This window comes from Hippocampus guttulatus, chromosome 3 (assembly GCF_054856545.1).
Source record: "Hippocampus guttulatus isolate MCC_2025c chromosome 3, RoL_Hgut_1.0, whole genome shotgun sequence".
Classification (NCBI taxonomy): Eukaryota; Metazoa; Chordata; class Actinopteri; order Syngnathiformes; family Syngnathidae; genus Hippocampus; species Hippocampus guttulatus.
Window position 1 is genome coordinate 10,435,926 of NC_141263.1, and position 22,864 is coordinate 10,458,789.

Here is a 22,864-nt window from a genome sequence, read left to right on the forward strand (position 1 = left end):
GTAATGTTATAAATACTTCCCAAGGTGTAGCGAATGAGTTGAATATTTTGGAGTTGGGAAAAGGTTAAAAAAAACTAAAGGAGGAGGGAAATGTGCTAAAATGCCTTTCTTTTTAGGGGAATGTTTTCGTGGAAAACAGAAGAAGAACAAGGTTTTGTTCAGAAAGATATGAATACGGCATTTTGTTTGGTTGCATCTCTCAGTAGCAGCGAAAAACCACAACAAAAGTAAAACGTAGTTAAATAAATAGTAGTGTAGGACAATAGGAAAGAAATGGGAATTTGGAATACTGTCGTGAAAAGTGTGAAAATTGGAAAAATAGTTTTCAAGATGTCGGGAATGAGGTGAACATATTGAATTTGGATTGGGAAAGTGGGAACACTTTGTTGTGTCATTCACAAATGTGGAATTGTGGGAAAAGTGGGAATTCTGTGGACATCGAAGGAAGTTTCTGACCTATCCTGAATTTTTAAGTTCGATTGGCTTGAATCAATTGGTAAAAGTGAAATGTGGAATAATATTTTTCAGGTGCAGAATAACAGACAACTACCAACAGTTCATGTTACTGGCTTGAGACTCCATGTGTGTCTTTCTCCTGTCTTCTGTAGGTGGCGGGGTACATCCTCCCAACACTCTGCAGCTGAGGTGCGATGGTCATGCCCCGCACCTGGACAGCGGTTACCACGGTAGCCGCGCAAGGTCCAAGCCACTAACCAAGGGGCTGTCCATTTCTTTACCCTCCTCCCCTCTACTCCCTCGCCAAGACTGCATAGTTCCATCCCATTCCAGCACCAAGTTTCAAGGTGGGTGGACTTGAAGGTACAAGCGCATTGAAATGATGACAGCCACCTGAGCTGCACCGAAAGTGGAACGCTTGCTTTAATGGCTTTGTCTTGATTAGTGTGCATCTGTGCGTTCAGCTGCGCCATACGCGTGACAGCAAACACACATGGATGCATACAGGCGAGGCCCAGAGGGGCCCAAACACGTGACAGATTGTCACTGTAAATGATTAAACATGATGACTTCAGGCAAGGAATCACAATTAGTTGAGTCTCCTATTTCACTTGATTTTGTCTGGAAAAGGTTCAATTGCGATGAAAAGCTGGATTTTGATTTGATGTTTCTTAGGACATTCTCTCGTAAAGCTTCCGATTCTATATTAAATGATACAAAATAACTACATTGTCACAAAAACACACTATGTCAAAAACATCACCCTGAACTGGTCAGCAGCCAATCACAGGACACATCTATATGTGTCAGGACACATATAGAGGACACATCTATATGTGTCCTGTGATTGGCTGCTGACCAAACATTCACTCTCACACTATTCAAAAAAATAATAATTTCAATGTATCCAAAATGAATATCACTGTAGTTTTAATGAAATTCTAACAAAAAAAATGGCATTAATGTGAACATGAAGTCAACCACAGGCGAGCGTGATCATCATCAATCAACATGTGTTATTTGTTATTGTAAAGTGTCCTTGGGTGTCTTGAAAGGCGCTTATAAATAGAATCTATTATTATTATTATTTTTTTATTCTGGAGGATATGATTTGCAGCTTATTTTTTTAAATTATGAGATCTTCAAAAAGGTTTTGTCATGCATGCATGGTTTTAAAATACACAGCAGGTGGCAGTGTCCAATAAGAAAGGAGAGCCATTGAGGGAAAGGGAGCCTTGCTTCCGTCTTTCCTCAATCTCTTCGATCCATTTCTCAGATCAGAATTGAAACTTGCAAAAACAGTAAGTGCATTGCTCAACACAATTCATACAAAAAAACAAAACATGATGATTCCCCCGCAAGAGCCATTTTCTTTCTCAAAAGTAAATATTTGTGTCACTGACCATGTCAATGCCATCAGAAGGACAATTCTTTGTGTATGGCTAACCATAGGTTCAAACTCAGGTCCTGGAGGGCCGCTGTCCTGCATGTTTTCCAAGTCTCCCTGTTGCAACACACCTGATTCAAATGAGCAGGTTCAATGTCAGGCTTCCGCAGAGCTTGCTGATGATCTGATCATTTGAATCAGGTGTGTTGCAACAGGCAGACTTGGAAAACATGCAGGACAGCGGCCCTCCAGGACCTGAGATTGACACCTACGGATAAGACAGTCAAATTGCTTCGTCATGTTGTCAATAGTGACTGTGCTCCGGAGGGATTTTCAAATGTAAACTGCCGCTTAAGTTTTGAGAACAAAATCAGAATTTTTAATGTAAACGTTAGACTTTTAACTGTGTGGAGGATTGATTGCAAGACACTGGGCAATATTCACATTTTGCTTATTTTATTTAATTTGTTGACAAACCATCTCACTGTGATACAGAAAGGAAAAGACAGCGCTGCATCGCACAAAGACAAAAGAAAACCTGTCAATCATTGGTTGATTGAATGCTTCACACATTTGGCATTGTAAGAAAAAAAATCAAGATTCAACTGGAAAAAATGTCTTTAGATAATGTATAGGAATGCGCCTGACATATTATGACAACTCGTTAAACCACTTTGCATGTGAAAATTTATCTGAAGAACTAATGCCAACATGTTGTGGAGTGTGAGACAATTCAAGTCACACATTTTGAGCAACAAGCCATTAGGAATCGAAAATGTCAGAAAACAGGAGATAATTGTACAGAATCATTTGCATGGACATGGCAAAGCATTTGCATCTTGCTCAGAGACATTTTGAGAAATTCAGTTCTGGTCTGAAAAAATGTACCAAAGCAACTGAGAAGAACTGTAATAGCCTTTTTTCTATGGAAAGTCATTTGAGCATTTATTCCAGTATGTATTTAACACGTGAAGAACCTAATACAGTATACATGAAGCAAGATGTAGTTACCTTACTGGATACACCAAAGTTGGCCTACTAGTGACAACAAAGACCTTACTAGTACATGGACCTTGAACTGGATGTTAAGATATGGAATAAATGCTCAAACAAGTTTTCATATCTTTCTCACAGTGTCATCAAAGACAACAAGAAAAATCACTGAAATGCCCTGAAATCTCTGGGATGGCCAATTAGCAGCCTGCAACCACGATGGCCCTTTGATTAAAAAACAAAATGCCCACCCCAATTCTTGAGAAACCGCTGATCAACATTCACGATATGTTTGTCACAGAAAACAGGGGATAAAGGGAGAAAAACAATCCCAGAGAAAAGGATAAAAAAACAAAGAAATAAATAAATAAATGCTGAAAAAAAGAAAACATGTCAATATGTGACTTTGTGATTGCAGAACGGCAAATATGCATTGACTCTAGTTTTGAGTTGTAATATCACCATTCACCACTAGATGGGTGATTTGCACTTGCACTGGGTCTTATACGACCCTGTGCTGCGACATGAGTCAGCCAAATATGTTTTTTGCGGACTGGGAATGATAGGTTGAGCAGAAAAAAAAACATACTACCTCAATAATATAACAGTTTCGAGTAAGTTGAATTTTGTTGAAAAAAATGCACAAAATGAGGTCATCCACTTCATGTTGGTTTGCTGTTCAACTGTGTTGTGCCGTCCTTGAATTGTGATTTTTATATTGCATGCTGTTGTCATACATTTGGTTAGAAAATGTGTGGTGTGGCCCCCGAGTAGTTATGGTTATAAAAATTATGGCCTTCTCGAGCAATTAAGTTGCCCATCTCTGCCCTATCTTTTGCTTTCTTTTGGCACTTGTGTCCAAATCAGCTGTTTAACGTTGCACTAGCGTGGCCAGTGTAGGCTCTCTGACTACATACTGTGAACACAACTCACACACTGACCAACCCTCGGTGTGAAAATTAATTGAATCTCAGTGTTTTCATTATGAACGATGTACAGTCAGACCTCAAGAATCTGTGCTTCAGAGGAGGCTCAGATGCTGTTGCATAAATTGAGACACACCCACACATCAATAGTTGTGCACTGTCCCTGGCTCTGTACACACACTCACACACACCCACAAACACAATTAATATATCACAGATTAATGCCCACGTTCCAGTGAGCATTAAAATGTTTACATGGCACATCATATGGAGATATTGATTTATCCTCCTGGGACATGATTTAAATTCACCGCAGATCTTATCCGGAGAGGTTTAATCTCTCTCTCTTTCATATTCCTCCCTGGCTGTACTCTGAAAAACCCTCCCGCCCATCTCGCCTTCACTCCTCTCCCGCCCCTCCCCTTCCCCTTCTCCTTCTCCCCTCTACTGTGGCCGAAGGACGGGTGAGGAAGCTGGACTATGCGGACGGCTCGTGCGACTCGAGAGGACCTCTCGTCTTCGCCTTGTGCTGTGGCGAGACAGACCACAGAGGTGAGAGTGAAGCTGTGAGTGTGTTCAGCATTGTGGCTGTTTTGTACTTAATGATGAGAGAAGGTATATAGCTGAGGATAATGAATGGGATAAAGGTGAGCGATGTGATCCGAGGGTCTGTGTGCATGTGTGTGTGTGTGTGTTTTGATACCATCAGGAAAGATCTGAATGAAGTTCCTCCTTCCAGGTGAGACAAATGGTGTCAATATAATCTTCACAGTATATGAAGTCAATCACACGCCTCAAACCTCGGTGTAATTTTTCTGAATAAAAATCAATAATGCAGACAGGTTTTCTTATTTGCGCATGGAGGGAGCTATACTATCGGAAGATTTTTTTTGTATTTATTATTATTATTATTATTTTATCGGGGACTTTCTATCCCGGTTGCCAGGCACCTTTCAGCTTCCCGTTTCCAATGGCAACTGCTAGATGGTTTGATGAATCGTTTTGGACATTCGCGGTGTCCTCGTGTTACTCCCGATTGAGTCTTCGTGCTCTGCTGACTAAATGCAAAGTTTTCTTGCCACCCCCACCCACCACAAACCCCACCCCCTCAACCCATTCCTTCATTCTCTCCCAAGCTGTGAAGTGAGAAGTGCATAGAGAAAGGCTCTAATTGGGGAGCCTTGTGAAACAAAATGCCCAGGCCTGCCTATTAAAATTGACCTTCATCCTCTCAAGGCTCGTGTTTGACTTGAATGTGAGGGTGATTCAAAGCAGTAGCTTTACAAAGGTACAGAGTGAAACGGCGAGAAAGAATGAGTGCAAAACAAATGTGGTGTGTGGATGCAAAGATGTGTGCGAGGCGGCGTGAGCTGTTCTTGTTATCTGAGATGTTCTGTCATCCTGTTTGTAAGCCTACTAAATATGCATGTTACTCAGCCCCGAACATGAGGTGCAAGAACATGCCAAGTAGATTGCTCAGCTGGTTAAAGACGCAAACTGAGTGACGCTACGATTTTGAAGAGTCTTTATTCTGTGGAGAGTTGAGCACCTGTGTTGTTGTCATGGGGTTGGAGGTCAAAGCATCAGGGAGCCTTAACTCGTGATAAATGAATGCAGCATATGTCCTGCATCAGGCAATCTCGCAGGAAGCAAAAGCCAACGCTCTGCATCTCTCTCGTCACCGAGCTCATTAAAATTCACAAGCTGTCTTTTAACCACGAGCACCTGGCCAACTCTCTACCTCGCACAACCTTGTGATGTTACCTATGTAAGCCCCTAAAGCATATCCTTAATTCCTTCAGACCATTCAGTGCACCAGTAGAATGACTAGCACGCACAAGAAGCGGCATGTCTTAGTCAAGGCCACCTTTATCGAGTCCACGTCAAATCCGAGGTACAAAAGTCAGAGTACAAGTGAAGCCCGAGTCCGCAAGGTCAGAGTTCAAGTCGGGCAGAGTCCAAGGCCGATTGAGATCAAGAGTCATTAAGACAATAAAAATACAATTTTCACGAACACAAAATCAGAAAAATGCCATCATTCTTAACACTCTTCTTAGATGGCAAGGAACCCTTTGCTGTATTGACCGTGTGTGCAGATAAACAACAACAATTACCTCTTTTTGTGGTGTGTCGAATAAAGTTCGATTTGGTGAAATTGTGGATTGTTTTATGTTTGTTTTCTTTTTTTGAAGACGTGGCTAAGACCAGCTTTCGATGGTTGGTAAAACCAAATTTCATAACCCTGCTGTTGGCTAACATGGCTGAAAGAAAAAGACCGCGTGCTTTGGTGCTCGCGGTCCTGTTAACCAATCGGATGGCTAAATTGATAATCAGAAAAAAATGATTTCAAGTTCCTTATGAAGGAGGAAATTTATGTTCAGGAAGAAAAACATAGTTAAAATCGCTTGAGTCGCTAAAAATATTTTAGAGAGGCAAAAGCTGTGGATATGCTCCCAGTAAGGTCTACACGCATGTATACTAGGTGGGTGGGCTCATGATGTTCCGAGTGCAGCTCGTTGGTTTACTTAAATTTGTACTAGTAGGCCAAAATTGGTCCAGGTGGTGGAAAAAAAAACGTAACGAGGAAGACTGTCATTCTACTTGTTTGTTGAATTGTCTTACGAGGCAATGAGCATCCTAGCTCATGGCCCTTAAGCTGGATATGAAGGATATGGGATGAATGCTCAAACGGTGCTACCTCACCAGGGGACTGTAAAGCTGCTGTCAGTGCATTTCTAAACAGGGGACTTTGGCGCACTGACCTGTGGATGCGATGCACACATTTCACGGAGGCTGCCGCGCAGGAAGCATCATTAAGAGGCCTACCTACGACACTTATTGGACTGCCCATATGCATGTACACTGAATGTGTGTGTGCGCGTGTGTGTGTGTGTGTGTGTGTGTGTGCGCACCAGACCTCCACGTGGAGCCCCAGCTGGGCTCCTCCCTTTCTTCCCAGGAACTGATGACCAGACTATGCTTCTTATTGGGAGACGCAACGCCCAGCATCGCTAGCTCTCCTATGGAGGACCGGAAGGAAAAGAAGGTAAGACAGCATCTTGACTTACTCTTCTTTTGCTGGCCTAGAACAAGAAGGGGTTTGCTAAATTTTCTTCATATCTTCATTTCTGGCTGATTTCTTTCATGTGCTACCTGTAATTAAATTTGGGCTGAATATCAAACATGATTATCATCTTTGAATGCAGTCAACCATTTAGAAGCGATTTCTACATATCTGCAATATGGATTATGTTGCAATCCTTGTGAATGTCATTTGAGCATGTATTCAATATACTGTACATCTTAAGGTCCATGCACTGGTGTGCTCTTTGTCCCCAGTAGCATGACAATTCATTGCAGTTGGGGAACGAAGAGTCGGACAAGCAGAATGGCTGCATCTTATTAGTAATGTTTCTTCATTACTAGTGACACTTTTGGCCTCCTAGTGCACAATCAGATCTTATTAGTAAACTGCTGTGCTGCCTAATGTAATGCCTAATGGCCTAACTAGGCATGATTCAGATAGTAGTAGCCTCTTGGACCTAATAGTCGAACCGAAATTCTACAACTTATCATCTAGCACTTAAAATCATGATTTGTAGTACACAGTAAAACCAAGACATTTTTTCCCCTCACATTGAGCTGTATTTAAATTGTTTGGAATACAATTGCTGCAATGTATTTAATATTTTAGATATCCATCTTAACGTCCACGCATCAGTACACAACTGACTGTTGTCGGTGTCCTACTCTGTGTCCGCGAGTTATTGAAGGTGCTTGTGGTGCCATCTCTGTGCCTTGGCCCATTTAGCCAGCCTCATTTCACCACCTGAGCTCCAGATCCAGTCAGTTTCACCGAGATAGCAGGGATCACGTGAGGAATGTGGCTTGTCACGGGCTGGCTGGGATAGATTAGGCTCCAGGATAATAGGAACATCGGTGAGCTGCTTCATTTCTCTTCACCCTTCGCATTGCTTAAATGTTGCATCAGTGTTAGAAGACCCGAACTGCGTTTGATCAAACCACCAAGATAAAAATATTATGAAAGAGCCTATTTTTCCCTGTGGGTACGATGTACTAGCACAACTATCCAAGCGTGTTCTTTTGTACAAATATGTCAAGGTTCACTTACCATTTATAGGAAAGGTCCCACACATTGGACTGTGTGTGATGACGACTGACCACAGAAATGCACATTGTAAAATCAAGCATTTAGTAAAATTAACTCCTGCAGCCAATGCTGTTCTAGCTCTTTTTTGACTTTTGCTATTTCATGATTGTCGAAATGGATTGTCTTTACTTGTTGAATGTTTAAAACCCCTCAATACAGCTAATGACTACATAAAAAAGCACAATGGACATTTTTAATCTTGGTCCTAATATTTCAGTTTCTGAAACTTTTTACATTCATACTCTTTATTATTCCCCCAGGGAAATCAAAATAGAATGAAAACCTTTGCATATAAAACAAAATGACCTATATCTTCTTCCAGCACTGATTTGTAAACACTGTGCTGTGGGTAATGATCCAATTTCACTTAATTGGTCCATAAATGGTTTTTCTTATTTGCTAGTACAAGTGTATTTTGAAGCTAAACTCCCCACCCCCAATTTTTTGGGCTGATCTTTCAAAAGCCACAAACAATTGTCGGCTGTGAATAGGATCACCAAACCTACCAAAAGGAAAAAAGAGACTCTCTTCTGTTACCAGACAAAAAAAACAACAACAACAAAAAAAAACAAAAAGCTTCTATTGTTTTCTGTTCTTTTATAATCTGCAGTCGAACATGCAAGTTGTGTTCTCCAAAAACAATGGTTTCTGAACAAAAAGTGGAGAAAACAGACCAAGCAGAACAGTGACATTGACACATATCTTCCTGTTTTTGTGACAACAACAACAAAAAAAGAAGACTGAGAAAGGACTTTTCCGAGCAAAATAATTGATTTACAAACTGCTCAGCGAGTGACCCTGACATCCTGCATGGCTCGATTTGAACGTCGGTGGCTTTTTTACATAGTCTTCATCATTCACTCTATGAACAGTGCCATCTTTTTCATGATCGCAACACACATATGGTGACAAAAACAATAAAATGCTCTTCGATCAGATGGCAGGTGAGAGTTTTCTAATCCAAAATATGTACCTGAGATTAGTAAAGTAGCGCAACTAGAGCAGTGGTGCTTCACCTTGTTAGAGGTATCGAACCCAACCAGTTCATATGCACATTTACCGAACCCTTCATGAGTGAAAAATAAAAGTTTGTTTTGTTTTGTTTTTTAAATTCAAGACATAAAAAATGCATTTATTAAAAACTGAAAAAACTAAACACAATTAGTCTAAGTATAAAGTATACATTTCTTTAATTGTGCACAAAACGATCCAGCCAGTGATGGCCAAGCAGGCATGTCATAACTAACTGACATGTTGAGTCGGTGTGTCTTAACCTCCATGGCAGAGGCTCTGTCGAACAACTGAGACTGATTCACTGAACCCCTCGCGTTCGATCGAACCCAGGTTAAGAACCACTGAACTAGAGTTTATCATCAGCGATTGATATTCATTTTTTGTGACAGTGACAAGTTCTATTCTATTCCAAGATTGTTTCCATTGTTGATTTATGAAAAACAAACCAGACAGTGCTATCTCATTCCTCAACTTTGGTTCCCCATTTTTAACCTTGGCACAAACTATAATAGGTCTGTAACTATCACTATCATCCACATATTCACATGAAGTGTTCCCTGGATTTTCTGCGCTCAAGTGTATCCTTTCATTTCTGAAGAATATCCATCTCTTCCATCTTGAACAGTCGTGCGTGTCAAATGAGTTTTTTTTTCTTTGCAAATGGTGAATGTCAACAGTGCAGGATTCATTTGAGAATCTAACCAGCTGTCCTTCTGAAACAATGGGGAAAATGGCAGTTACAGTGAAAAAGTTAAGTTTGTCACTAGACGTGAGAGCAGCACACATTTGTCAACTAGTGTGCAGTTTTGCCTCTCTAGTAACTTGGAGTGGGCGGAATGGTGGTCGACTGGTTAGCACGACTGCATCACAATGCAGAGATGTAGGCTCCGGTCTTCCTGTGTGGAGTTTGCATGTTCTCCCCGTTCCTGCGTGGGTTTTCTCTGGGTACTCCGATTTTCTCCCACATTCCAAAAACATGCATGGCAGGTTAATGGAAAACTCTAAATTGTCCATCTGTGTAATTGCGTGAGAATGTTCTTCTATGTGTGCCCTGTGATTAGCTGGCAACCAGTTCAGGGTGTAACCCGCCTACTCTCCGAAAACAGCTGGAATAGGCTCTATCATTCCCGCAACCCTCGTGAGGATAAGCGGATTAGAAAATGGATGGGTGGATGGATAGTAACTTGAGCTACCTACTAGCATGCCAACGTTGTTGTACTAGTGAGGACAAAGCGTATAGTACTCCATGGACCTTAAGTTGTATAACAGGGATATTGACAAACTGCTTTAAATAGGGAGGAGTAGTACTAGTGGCATTTGTACTCTAGTAGGCCAAAAGTTGTAGTTAAAAACAACCTGACTAGTAAGGCAGTCGTTTTAATGGTGCTATTTGAACATTCTACAAGTGCGCTGAATTGCGTTGTAATTGTAATGATGACTAGGATTGTACAAGTCCAAAGATGTCGAATGTGAAAATACTCATCCCTCTTTCCATACGATAAATGGCAAACACTGCAACGGAGAAAACTTAGACCAGTGGTTGTATATTGGCCCACCTGACTTATTCGTAATTGGTGTCTCTTTTCATTTTCAGGGTGATACTTCCGCTCAGGGAGGAAGCCCCAGCTCCACGTTGACCTGCAGCACTGCCTCTCCTTGTTCTGAGAGTCCCTCATCCACTTTGAGCAGCAGTAATGTGTGCCATCCTTTGGCCCTGCCTTCACCTTCACCACACGGTGGCTCCAGCCTCAGCCCTAGCGGGACGCTCTCCAGCCCCATTCGCAGCCCCGCTCAATTTTCTCCTGCTGGACTCGTCTCTGGGAGCAGCCTCGGACCACCTCCTCAAAGCCCCACCTCCACCCTGGAGAGCAAGGACAGTGGAATTATAGGTGAGATTTGTTCAGCTTTTATGTTGACAAGATAAGACATGTACAGTGCACCCCCTACTATGTCACATATTTTTATGCAATTGCTTTTTAATGGAATTTTAAAAAATAATTCAATTTAAAATTGTGCGTCTTTGGTGTGATATGATGTTATGCCACAACATGCCAGGCAGCACTGAGGTCAACAAAAGAGATACAATTTCATTAACAGCAATAACATGCATAGAAGTAAATATAACTTGTCATTCATTTCAATAGGAACATTTACCTCAATTTACGATCGCTTCAAATAATAAACGGGGTCGCATTTGTTAAGGTACCCCTGTTTATGTCTGTGGGTAATGTTGTATCCCCCTGTTTGTATGTGTTGCTGCTCATGTGTGTCAAATTAGCAGTTCCATCTATGCTAATTTCTGTGAGCCCCTCTATGACATTTCACATTACATGCTAGCATTAAGCTAGAAGATTTGAATACAATGTATGTTTTGGTTGAAGACTTTAGTGTTTAGATGTACAATTTTTAACTCTTGTTTTATGAAGCAGTTTCACAGTAAAAAAAACCTAGAACAAAACAAGCTGTGAGGGTGTGAAATACTGTATGTCTGCCATGATTAATGGGGTTTCACTGTACTTACTATTCGCCTAGCTGACTTGTAGCAGACCTTTTAGGTGATGCAGACAGGAAGTTAGATGAACCGTCACTTAGCTGCAAGTCCTAGTGAAATGTGTACTCCCGTCCCGCAGTTTCTGTGTGTCGCCTGTGCCACTTCAGCCTCAAGGCTTCAACTCCCTGCTGTCAAAACTGGGACACTGCTGTCTTTCTTGCTTATGGGTCTGATGCTCCTAAAATAGGACACTTTTTTTTTCTAAATAGACTCTGTATTTATAGTTAAATACTAAAGGGCAAAGGCTGCATCAAGAATAAAAGCCTTTGATTGTGATCATTTTAATAGAACAAGTTGGTTTATTTTGCTCAGTATGCTGGTGGTGCAGTCTGTGTAAGTGTGTTAGTTTGTGCAGATAGGATTTTAAAACTGCTTTTTACAATAAACTATTAGGCGGATAGGAACTGAGCCCTGCCATGAATAGTTAAAATATGTGACCTACAAACAAGTTTCATTTAATAGGCTATATTGCTAGCTTAAACCCTATACCGTGTACCAAGAACTATGATCCCCAAATGGGTTAATAATGGGCTTGCACATAATTTGATTTGGAGAAAAATGCATTGGAAATACACATGTAAATACACATATGGCAAAGACTTGGCAACTTCCACGGACACTCTAGGCTAAACTCAGTTGAGTTTGATTACTTCTATGTTATGCCACTAATACCAATTACTGCTTTCTGATTAGCCAGGACCGTGGTGCCATCTTGTGGCATCAGAACGCCTGACAGAAAGAGCACGAAAAATAGGCAAATAGGTCGCGAATAGCTCAAGACAGATTCAACAGTGAATTTGTGAAATCAAGAATAGCATACTACGAAGATGCCAGGTTCGCTTTTAAGTGGGGGAATCACTCACTACACTCACTCAACCACGCTCTTAGAGGCACACTTCCAACACTATGTTGTTGCTGTTGTGAGTTGTCCAAACTAACAGTAATTCTGCTTATAATAAAATCAGTTTGTTCTCTTTTCTTGTTTTTATAGAACATACAGTGCTATTTTTTACTTTACATTTGATTTTTTATCGGACTCACGGGAGTTGGCTGATTAGCACGTCCACTTCACAGTGCAGAGGTGCAGGGTTTGATTCTGGCTCCGCCCTCCCTGTGTGGAGTTTGCATGTTCTCCCCGGGCCTGCGTGGGTTTTCTCCTGGTACTCCGGTTTCCTCCCACATTCCAAAAACATGCATAGCAGGTTAAAGGAACACGGAATTTTCCCTAGGTGTGATCGTGAGCGTGGATAGTTTGTCTATGTGTGCCCTGCGATTGGCTGGCAACCAGTTCAGGTGTACCCCGTCTCCTGCCCGAAGACTGCTGGGATAGGCTCCAGCGCACTCGCGACCTTTGTGAGGATAAAGCTGATTACAAAATGGATGGATGGATTGGGTATTATTATTATAATACATATAAACAGTAATATTATTGATTTTAGGAGGTGGCTGGAAGAGATTATTAGCCTTTGAATCCTTGCTTGGTCGGGGAACAAATTAAATTCTTCAGTCAAGGTGCCACTGTATTAGATTTTTGTTCATAAACCTAGTCAACCTCGCCAATCTTCCTCTTGTGGTTTTCAGCGACCATCACGAGTTCTTCTGAGAATGAGGAGCGGAGCATCTTGAGTTCAGATCTGACTGCGGACGAACACCCAGGGGGCGGTGTCATCGTCAGGGGCCAGGCAGGCGAGGACAACCATCTTGGGCCCCCACGGAGTAATCCCACCATCCAACTTGAGGAGTCATCAGGGAGAGTCGACATTAAGGAGCCCAGGACACCCCCACCACCCAAGAGACCCCTCCCACAACGTCACATACACAGCCATTCCTCCTTGGTCATGCCCCGTCCAAATTCTGTGGCAGGTACCTCTAACACATTGTTCTTTTAATCTTGGTCGTCACAGTAAAGTATGAATCCACCAATGCTGTTCCAACTCAAATTCTGCTCATGTCTACTAAAATAGATTTGATATTTACCGGTGTAGTTTATGATTTCATACACAGCATATGCCTTGACTCGAAAAAGGTTGGAAAACAGACCGTATCGAACAGGGAAGTGGAGTCGCCATCCATGGGAATGAAGAGTGGGAAATATATTGTATATGTGGAAATATTAATGTAGTCACGGTAGCGCAGTCTGGCTGTTCATCTGATGATAGATGGAGTGAGAACTCCTTGCGCCATGTGTTGGCCGGACTCGCAATTGAAATGCCCTGTGAGGCTGTCATAAAACTAAATCTCTTACCTCTCCTGTCACGATCAGTGCTGGTGCACAAGGCTCTTCTTCCTCTTCTTCTTCTCATTCCCTTAGATGTCTATTCATTTGTGCTTGCTTTCTGGTGCAGGCAAAAAAGAGATTCCCCAAGGAGTGGATTCACAGTCAAGCCTGCCAGTTTCTTCTGTCAGCTGGTGCTTTCATTTCGACAGCCGAGATGAAATTGAGGATAAAGACAAAGTGGGCTGCACAGTACTGGCTGGGCCTGCTAATATTTACTCCACATGAAAGTTGAGAACATAGTGTATCGCTCTAAATTTGAAACAAAGCTTTACGGCCATGTATAGCCGCAACACAGAAATTAGGTTGCAGTATAAAAACAGGCATAATACAGCATGTAAAACAGCAGTAAGGCAGTAGGGAAGGCAAAGAGAATAGATTGACGATGACAGCAATGTGCTAAACTAAGTCTTAGGTGATGAATAGCGTTCTTCTTTTGATCTTATTCCACACTGTCATTTTACCGTAATAAACTGGGAAGCACTAGGATGGACACGTTTGGAAAGCTGTTGGAGCATTTATTCGCTATCCGTGACATCCAGCTTCAGGTCTTCTTCTATTGCTCCTACCACTACTACTGCTACTATGTATGTTCTTTGTTCTCACTAGTAGGACAATTCAGCACACTAGGGCGCAAAGTTTTTGCGCTGCTACTGTTACATTTGACCTACCGTACTAGTATGATCTGACACTGGATATCTTTGATATTGAAGAAATGGATATCGAGGAAAAGCCTAAAATGGATTTCTGTCGACAGGGATGGTAGCAGTTACAGGATGCTTACATTTCGGTTCCGTTCCATTTTTAGAGTACCGGTAAGAATAATTAATTGCTGGCTGAGAAATGTGTTGTTGCTCAAGTTGCTTATTTGTAGTTTTTTTGTTGTTGTTGTTGTTGTTGTTGTTTAGTGGTGTGTATCAGAGTGTGTTTTCGCTTGACACAGTCTTTAGAATAGTTCAGAAAAATATTGCACTGCATGCCATACAAGTAAAGTCAAAGACTAGAAAGTATCATCACAAATAAGTGTATTTTAAAGCCAATATTCAATTTTGTGTTGCGCGAGGCAGCTAATGTACAAAATTGCATGTGAATAATGTCTACCTCTGTGGCCTTTGAGTGAGACGTTATGATTGTCGCTCCAGCCCTAAGTGCTGCAGCCCAGCACATAACCGACCCGATTATTAGGTTTTTGCACTCATTTATGTAAAATTCTGAATGGACATTGCTGCAATATTTCCGGCCTACTGTATATTTGGAGAATGAAGCGCAGCCGATCATAATGAAAATGTCAACTAATAAAGAATGTTTTCTTCTATCGTAATTCTACATCGCTGCTCTTGCTCCTGATGGTGCACGATTAGATTTGGAGAAGCATGCTTATTATTAAGGCCTCTATAAAAAGACATTGGAGCGTTTATTCAATGTCCTTGAATTCAAGCTTAAGCAACACATACTCGTACATTTTTTGTCCACAGTACAACAATTCAGCGCACTACAAGAACAATCCCCCCCACTGTTTGACATTTCTGCACACTAGTATGACAACTACATGCCACTGGAGAGGCATAACCAAATGTCGGCATTAGGATGCTACTAGTGGGGTCCAGGGTGACAAGTGTGTGATTAGAAGCCAACGATTACAGTTGAAACACTACTGCGCACTTGTTTAGCAACTTCGTCTTGCTCGTGTTGCTGTGTCTTGCTGCGCTCCAGTAGTAACACTAGTACGTCTAATTAGGAGGCATGTGTCAAACGTCTTCGAGACTCTACTTGTTGCACAAAAATGCACACCTGTAGTTTTTCCTCATTAGTAAAATTCTACTAGAAGCAGAAACGTTACCCAGTTGTGGGGAAACAAATCACTACTTTTGAGTGCACCCTAGTGCGCTGAGTTGTCTTACTAGAGAGGACAAAGACCATACAGTACTAGTATGTAGATCTTAAGCAGGATATGAAGTTTAAGCTCCATGTCTGTTATGCTCTTTGTTCTAACTAGTAGGACATTTTCCATGACAACTATATGTTCATAGTAAGGCAAAAGTGTTCGCTAGTACCAGTAGTGACATTACTATAAAGTTGTACAAATTAATATCTGGTACTTAACTACAGTAGTTGTGCAGACGTCAACTAGCGCACAGTTCGGTCTCACTCTTAAAATTTAGTTGACCTACTTGTATATCCAATAAATATCATGCTAAAGTGGAGGAGGGGGGGGGGGGGCATCAAAATTTGTTAAAACACATTCGCCCAAGCAGCGTGTACTGAATTGTCTTACTAATGAGGACAACGAGTGTTTCGGTACAGGGTCTTGAAGCTAGAGATCAAAGCTATACTTTATGCTCAAGCGCTTTTCCATAGGCAACTTTCATGGCTGTGAATGAGGCACATTGTAAAGTAGCTTTAAAGGGCTTACATAAATGCAGCCCATGTCATGATTGGATTCAGTCATATTTCCACAGTCGCTAAATAGGTTTATATTGTTTTGGAGGTCAGTTGTGTTGACTTGTGGATAGAAGCAGTTTTTCTACCTTTTGAGGCAGGAGCATCCAATTCCATTTGAAGAGCGACTGCTCGCGATTCAAATGTTGTGCAGAGTTGGTGTTAGGAGGTTTGATGGGTGCAGGGGCTGAGTTGACCTTTGAATGCGGGGAAGGATCAACAAGAGGTGGCAGGTAATCTGTCACACTGTCATCAGTAGTGGATGAAAAAGGGAGGCAGCCTTGTTGTGGGTGACGGGGATGTTGTCAAACTGGCTGAAAACAGGATCCCCCCCCCCCCCCCCCCCTTGCTCACTCTCATTTGTGGTCCACTCAGCAATTTGGCCACGCAGTCTTTAGCCAGCAATCTTTCTCATCCCACGCCACACCTCCTTCACACTGTTTCTCCTGTTCACACCTCGTACTGAAGATGTTCTCTCCATCCTCCATTCTCCTACTGGATGCGTGATCCTCTGCATTTCCATTCTTCTAAAGTCATTGTTCATAGATTATGAAAGTACATTCAAGTATCTGCAGTATTTGCAAAGGTTGAGTGTGTCTCTCTTCATGTTGCTTCACATGAACAAGTGTCAGGCATGGAATTATAAAGACACAGGTACTTAAACAAAAGAAAGGGAGCATTAATAAAACAGTAAAGGCTGCATTTATCACGGGGTTGCGCTGCAGGATTTCATACAGCTGAAATCCTGCAATATAGCGAGATCGTATAAAAACATTTAAAAATACATTTAAACTGACTAAAACATACATATACAGTAGATGTAAATATAAACATTAAAAAAGTATTCCTTAGCGGCTGTTCTTACACTCACGCTGTCAAGAAATGAGCCGATCTTAGAACACAAAATTTGAGAAAACGAAACCAAGAGTCGCTCGCCCGCTTCTCAAAATAAGATCCCCCATGTGCTTGCTTCAAGCTGTTTAATTGTTACTCTCCGTTAAAGTTTCCTTTAGAAGTGACACATTAAACAAAAGAGTGTAAAACTTTTTATATTTAATCACCTAAACGTTCAACCAAATCATTTCGTCAAACAAATTCTGCCAGCTTAATGCGAACATAATGAAAATGAGCAAAGATGTTACGGTAATTGTAAACCTTCAAACAACTGCTACTTAAACACAGCAACACAAACAGAGCAAGCAATATTATTAGAACTACAACGAATACCGTTAGTGATAGCAACACATTAGGAGACCCCAGTGCCGCCTTACATGTGGCACAACAAGGGACTACACTGAAGGCGCTCAACTCCAAATTCGGACTTGCCTGGATACTGTAAGACCCCAGAAAGAAGAATCGCTTAAGAATCTGCGATATAGAAGAATGAACTGCAATCTAGCGTGGCTTTGCCATATTGCCTTTTCCATTAGAGCGATTTGATGATGTGTTTTCACAAAAGCTAGGGGATACTGTGGATTTACTGGCACCGCTGGCTGCAATTCTTCAGCCTGAAACCAAAATTGTGCAAAGCTTTAAACCTATAAGAGCTCAGCGATGTGCTACAGCTTCCTTGGATCCTCTGAGATTAATGGAGGCTGCGTCAAACGTGGGATTTCCGTGATTGTAGTCAGGCCAGGTCATCTGCCGCTGCTCAACCCGTATTGTTTTGTGTTTTTTGTTATTGTAAAGTGTCCTTGGGTGTCTTGAAAGGCGCTTATAAATAAAATTTATTATTATTATTATATTATTATCATCTGTCCAGTGGCTGCACTCGTTTCATGCGTTTGCTGTTTGATTGGTCGAGCCGTGTAATCTATTCAAGTGTGGTTTGACCTAAACTTTTTTTTGTTGGTTTGTTTTACCACTCTGAAAAGGAATTGTGCAGTGATAGATATTGTTGCCCCAACGGAACTACCAGAATGCTGGCTGACAGTATAATTTATCGGAAGACTGCAAGGAATGTCTTAAATACTGTGGAGAATAAAGCATGGCTGACCTGTAAACTCTACTATATGAGTGGGTGGATGGCAAAGGCGGACGTGGGAGTAAACGACTCCCATTTTTTCTCCTGCACTACATGTTCTTTCTTCACTTTCTTCGATTTCATTGTATGATGGCGCTAAACAGTCCAACTTTCTGCTACAATGTCATTAGTGTATATCCTGTATAAGAGTGTACATTTACTGTAATTTATTTTCAAAATAACTCAACACACGGCCATGTCTAAACTGTTGGCAACAAACGTGAGTCCGAGTAAAATGTCCACATTGGGCTCAATTAGCCATTTTCCCCTCCTCGCTGTCATGTGACTCGTGTGTGTGTGTGTGTGTGTGTTCCAAGGTCTCAGGCGTGAAGGGGAGCAAGTGTGCTACATTTGCTGCTCTCACCATCTACAAAGTATCAAACACTGGCAGTTCAATATGGCACTTCAGAGCAAAGGACAGAACCGTATAAAGATTGCCCACTCTTGAAAATTGCCCTGAAAAGATATCATAAAATTAGAATCAGCATTAGAAAACTGAGGAGTGTCGTCATTTTTATGAGATTGTCTGTGACTTTAAATTTTGACCAAATTTATGTCAAACGAAGACGACAAGACGTGATGATGTTTCTTCCTCACTCCTGACTTGGCAACGTCACCGAGTAGTTATCATGGAGCGGCAGAACGGATTATTCCTCATGTTTCCATGGAGACATTAATGACGTCAAACCATGAATTTTACACGTGTGAGCTTTTGTATTTGTACAGTTTGTGCATTTCTTTACCCTTTTCATAATGACTCTCTTGACAGCAACCTGTTCCACGAGACTAGAGGATCTGAGTTATCTGGAAAACCAAGCGGTCGGCGGGCACAGGGGGTCCGTCCGCAAGCTAAACACACCTGGGCGCACAAATGAGGACTCCAAAGGTATTTTATATGCTACTGTTGCCAAACAGTAAGTGCAGTGTTGTGCCATCATTTGTGCTGTCATCTCCAGTGGTGGCACATCTCAAGCACAAATACTTGGCTTGACATAAACAGAGAGAGGGAAAGTCAAATGGAGTTGAGATGCTGATTGATTGAGATTGAGAGCAAAACATGGACAATAGTGACATGGAGGAATGTCAATCAGAGCTCAGGAACAAGTAGGACAATGATGCAACAGATTTGGAGAAGTAAGATATTCCTCATCCGTTACTCGACTAATCAGTAGAGCACATTAAAAAACATGTATGTCTTTCCTAAAGATGGCAGCTAAAACATTTGGTAGACCGTGTTTTTAAATGAATGGCCTAAGAAGCAGCATGTTTTCCACGTGCCTGCGTCGGTTTTCTCTGGGTACTCCGGTTTCCTCCCACATTCCAAAAACATGCAGGGTACGTTAATGGATCACTCTAAATTGTCCATAGGTGTGATTGTGAGTGTGAATAGTTCTTTGTCTATGTGTGCCTTGCGATTGGCTGGCAACCAGTTCAGGATGTTTCCCGCCTTCTGCCCGAAGACAGCTGGGGTAGGCTCCAGCTAGAACACCCATGACCTTTGTGGGGATAAGCGGCTCGGATAAAGGATGTTGGTAGGCGCACATATTTTAAAAATTCTAAATTGTTATTAAAAATGCCCAAAGGAAATTTAAATAGCTAATTTGTTGTTAAGAGTAATTGTGCTCTGCTGACTGGTTAATCATGTAGTTAAGGCGCTACAAGAATTATTTCATGTTCTCGACTCTAAGAATGATTTGTCTAAACCAAATAAGCACCAGCTTCTGCCAAGCGCTGTATAAATCAGGGTGTATTGTATTGTATCCAAACTTTGCCGCCTAATCGGAAAAACCCCCACAAATACAATAGATGCATTTTTTTCACTTGGCATTGAGCATGTTTTATTGGTTGAAATGAATCATTTTGATAGCATTAAGGTCAAGCATGAGGTAAATTTGGCCAACCATCTTTTGAGTAATACTTAGAGCTAAAAACGATTTCAAGGATACTTTCCTTTTTTTTTATTTTTATTTTTTTTAACGCAACCCACCCAGATTAAGAGTTAGATCCATTGCAATGAGTTTAACAACGAAAATGTTTTTTTTTCCGGCAATCTCTGGCGAGTGATGTCATTTATAGAATGCCGAATCGCCAGTCAGGCATTGGAATCCATTGTTGATTGATCTGTTAACTGCTCTTTGCCATTGTTATGGAGTTATTCGGCGAAATGCCTCTGCGCTGTGTGACGATGCACTGTTCAGATTCAGGCAAACAGTTGTTTGAGTGGCCACAAGAAAAGAATAGCGCATGTACTGTACATAGACCACAAAATTGGAACGATACAGTTTCGTTCTCGCAAAGCGGATGAATTTCATGCTGGTGTCAATAAACATCCTTTGTTCCAAGCACTTAGAAGACCTCTGTTTTCTCAACCAGATTTGCAAAAAAGGTAGGTGTGATAATCACTGAGTAACTCCTGCTGTTGTTTATGAAAACATTTGATTCAAATTACTATGCGTGTAATCCTGTATGAAAACATTCCCTTTCTTCAGGGAGATTGGCCCATTTCAAACAAGCTGACATCATGCTGAAGCCGTTGCTGTTTGAAATTCCCGGCACCACAACGGAAACATCTTTCGTGGGCCGGGTTTGGCTCTTCACGCGTCTGGATGAGGTCTTGAGAAAAACCAGCAACTGCGAGGGAAGAGGGGCCGTCATCGTGGGCAACGCCGGCTCGGGCAAAACTGCTATCATGTGGCGGTTGGTGGCGCTCAGCTGCCATGGCGTGCACACGCAACATGGTGGGCCCAGCATCACTCACAGCCCAAGCTCCTCTCCCAAATGTAAGGTTCACATTATTGCTTATCAAGTTCAAGTTCAAGTTCAAGTCAACTTCATTGTCAAATGTGCTATCTGTGCAGCATACAGCACTGGTGAAATTTCTTTCCTCTCAACCACAGGAGAGAGAGGAAAGATTTTTTCATCTTATCAAACCACGAATCAGTCATAAAGTGGATGTTGTACAGTTGAGGTTTCCAAGTTACACTTCATTTTAGCTGTGATGCGTGTCATCTTTCGCATTCCCGCAATATCGCAGATTTTCAAGCGATATTTTTTTTCCGTGTTTTTACAGTATACAGGCAAGCCCGTTTTTTGAGTTGCACACCTTCAGTGTTGGACCACATTGTGCCACAACATGCCAACATGCAGTCTATTGGAAAACATGCAGCTTAATTCTAACATGAAGAAGCGACAGGGTGGTGGTGGTATCCAGCAATAATCTTGCTCCTCCGAAGCCAGAGGTGTCAAATGCAGGTCCAGAACATAAAAACCCTGTCACAGTTTGGCTTTAGCCACAGATGCTTCTACTCAAGAAATATATTTTCCATATTTCCCTCTGAAACAGGCATTGAAGGAGAAAGCGTTTTTAAAATTCTGTCTTTTCAGATGTTATTTTGTAGTGGTCTAGAACGGCTAAGTATTAAAAACAATGTTTTCAATGAGAGAGTGCAGCTCAATACAACTGTAAATATACAATTGGGAAACTGACACGAAACAAAAACAAGTATGAGTCGACAGTATTTCATGTCGCTCTTCCATTGTATCTTATTAGCTTGCGGAGGTGGAACCTCATGTTGTGACCTTTGCTTTGCTGTGGCGCTCATTTTAGGGATGAACATCAAATGTGACGCTTTTTTCATAAACATTATCCATTTTTTTCATGGCACATAAAGATATACAGTATTGTTCGGAAGACACGTGGTGCAAATGCATAACAACTTACAGCATTGTTCATTTTTTCAGCACCACTGCATTATTCATGGACACCTGCACGATACATATGTTGTCATTTTGATTTATATTCAACATGGCTGCAGTCGATCTGGCATGTCGAGAGGAGGCATGGCCATGCTGCAGCTATCACTCTGTGTTGTTTTATGTGATTGGACTGCACATTTTCCACACTCGCTTAGATATGTACTAATTAACTGCAGCAGTGTGGAAAGCCTTTATTCGGGATCCTAGATATCCACCTTAAGGTGCACGTACAAAAGTAGTACTACAATTCAGCACACTAGTAGAATGAATGTGTCGTTCTAATGTTTTTCCCCATCATTGCTGCCTTCCTCTACTGTATATTTCGGCATACTGGTAAGACACTTACATGTTTTTAGTGAGGCAAAAAATGGGCACTAGTTGTCATTTGTATACCCCCGAATATACCACTGAAACACTAGATGTTAATCACTGGAATTTCTTTAATGTCACTCATAGTACTAAGGCAGTGCTACTCAATTATTTTCTACTACGGCCACCTTGGAAGAAAAAAACATTATGTGCACCCCCAACTCTCCGCTGCGACTTTAAAGAATACAAATTCTCAAAAACATGTCCTAAGTATATTTCTGCAAAACATTGTGTCCTTAATAACATGAAAGAAAACAAAAAGAAAAAATATTTCTCAAATTACGACAAAGAATAAATTGATGAAAATTGTTTTTTCGTCTCTCTCCCTGTTTCTCGTCATTCGTTATTTTCCCCGTGGTATCTCTGAAGGGTTTGTTCATGCACCTCATATCTTCTGAAAATGAGTGCCACTGCCACCTGCTGTACTGGATGAGCAATTACCCTTTATTCTTGTGCGAAAAAAAACCCCCGAAGAAAAAAAAGCAGCGTGGTGCATCAGTAAAA

General features: G+C 41.4%; 1 protein-coding gene across 1 annotated transcript in view; it reads left to right on the plus strand.

Moving 5' to 3' along the window:
- The first annotated feature begins 4,220 nt into the window (after nt 1–4,220).
- Nucleotides 4,221–22,864, plus strand: part of LOC147207438 (protein TANC1-like) — a 48,137-nt gene continuing 29,493 nt past the window's right edge. The window contains exons 1-6 of the mRNA XM_086106626.1: nt 4,221–4,314; nt 6,678–6,808; nt 10,542–10,836; nt 13,080–13,361; nt 19,005–19,121; nt 20,725–21,015. Of these exons, the coding sequence (XP_085962752.1) occupies nt 6,728–6,808; nt 10,542–10,836; nt 13,080–13,361; nt 19,005–19,121; nt 20,725–21,015 (1,066 nt within the window). The 5' untranslated portion in view covers nt 4,221–4,314; nt 6,678–6,727. The remainder of the gene's footprint in view (nt 4,315–6,677; nt 6,809–10,541; nt 10,837–13,079; nt 13,362–19,004; nt 19,122–20,724; nt 21,016–22,864) is intronic.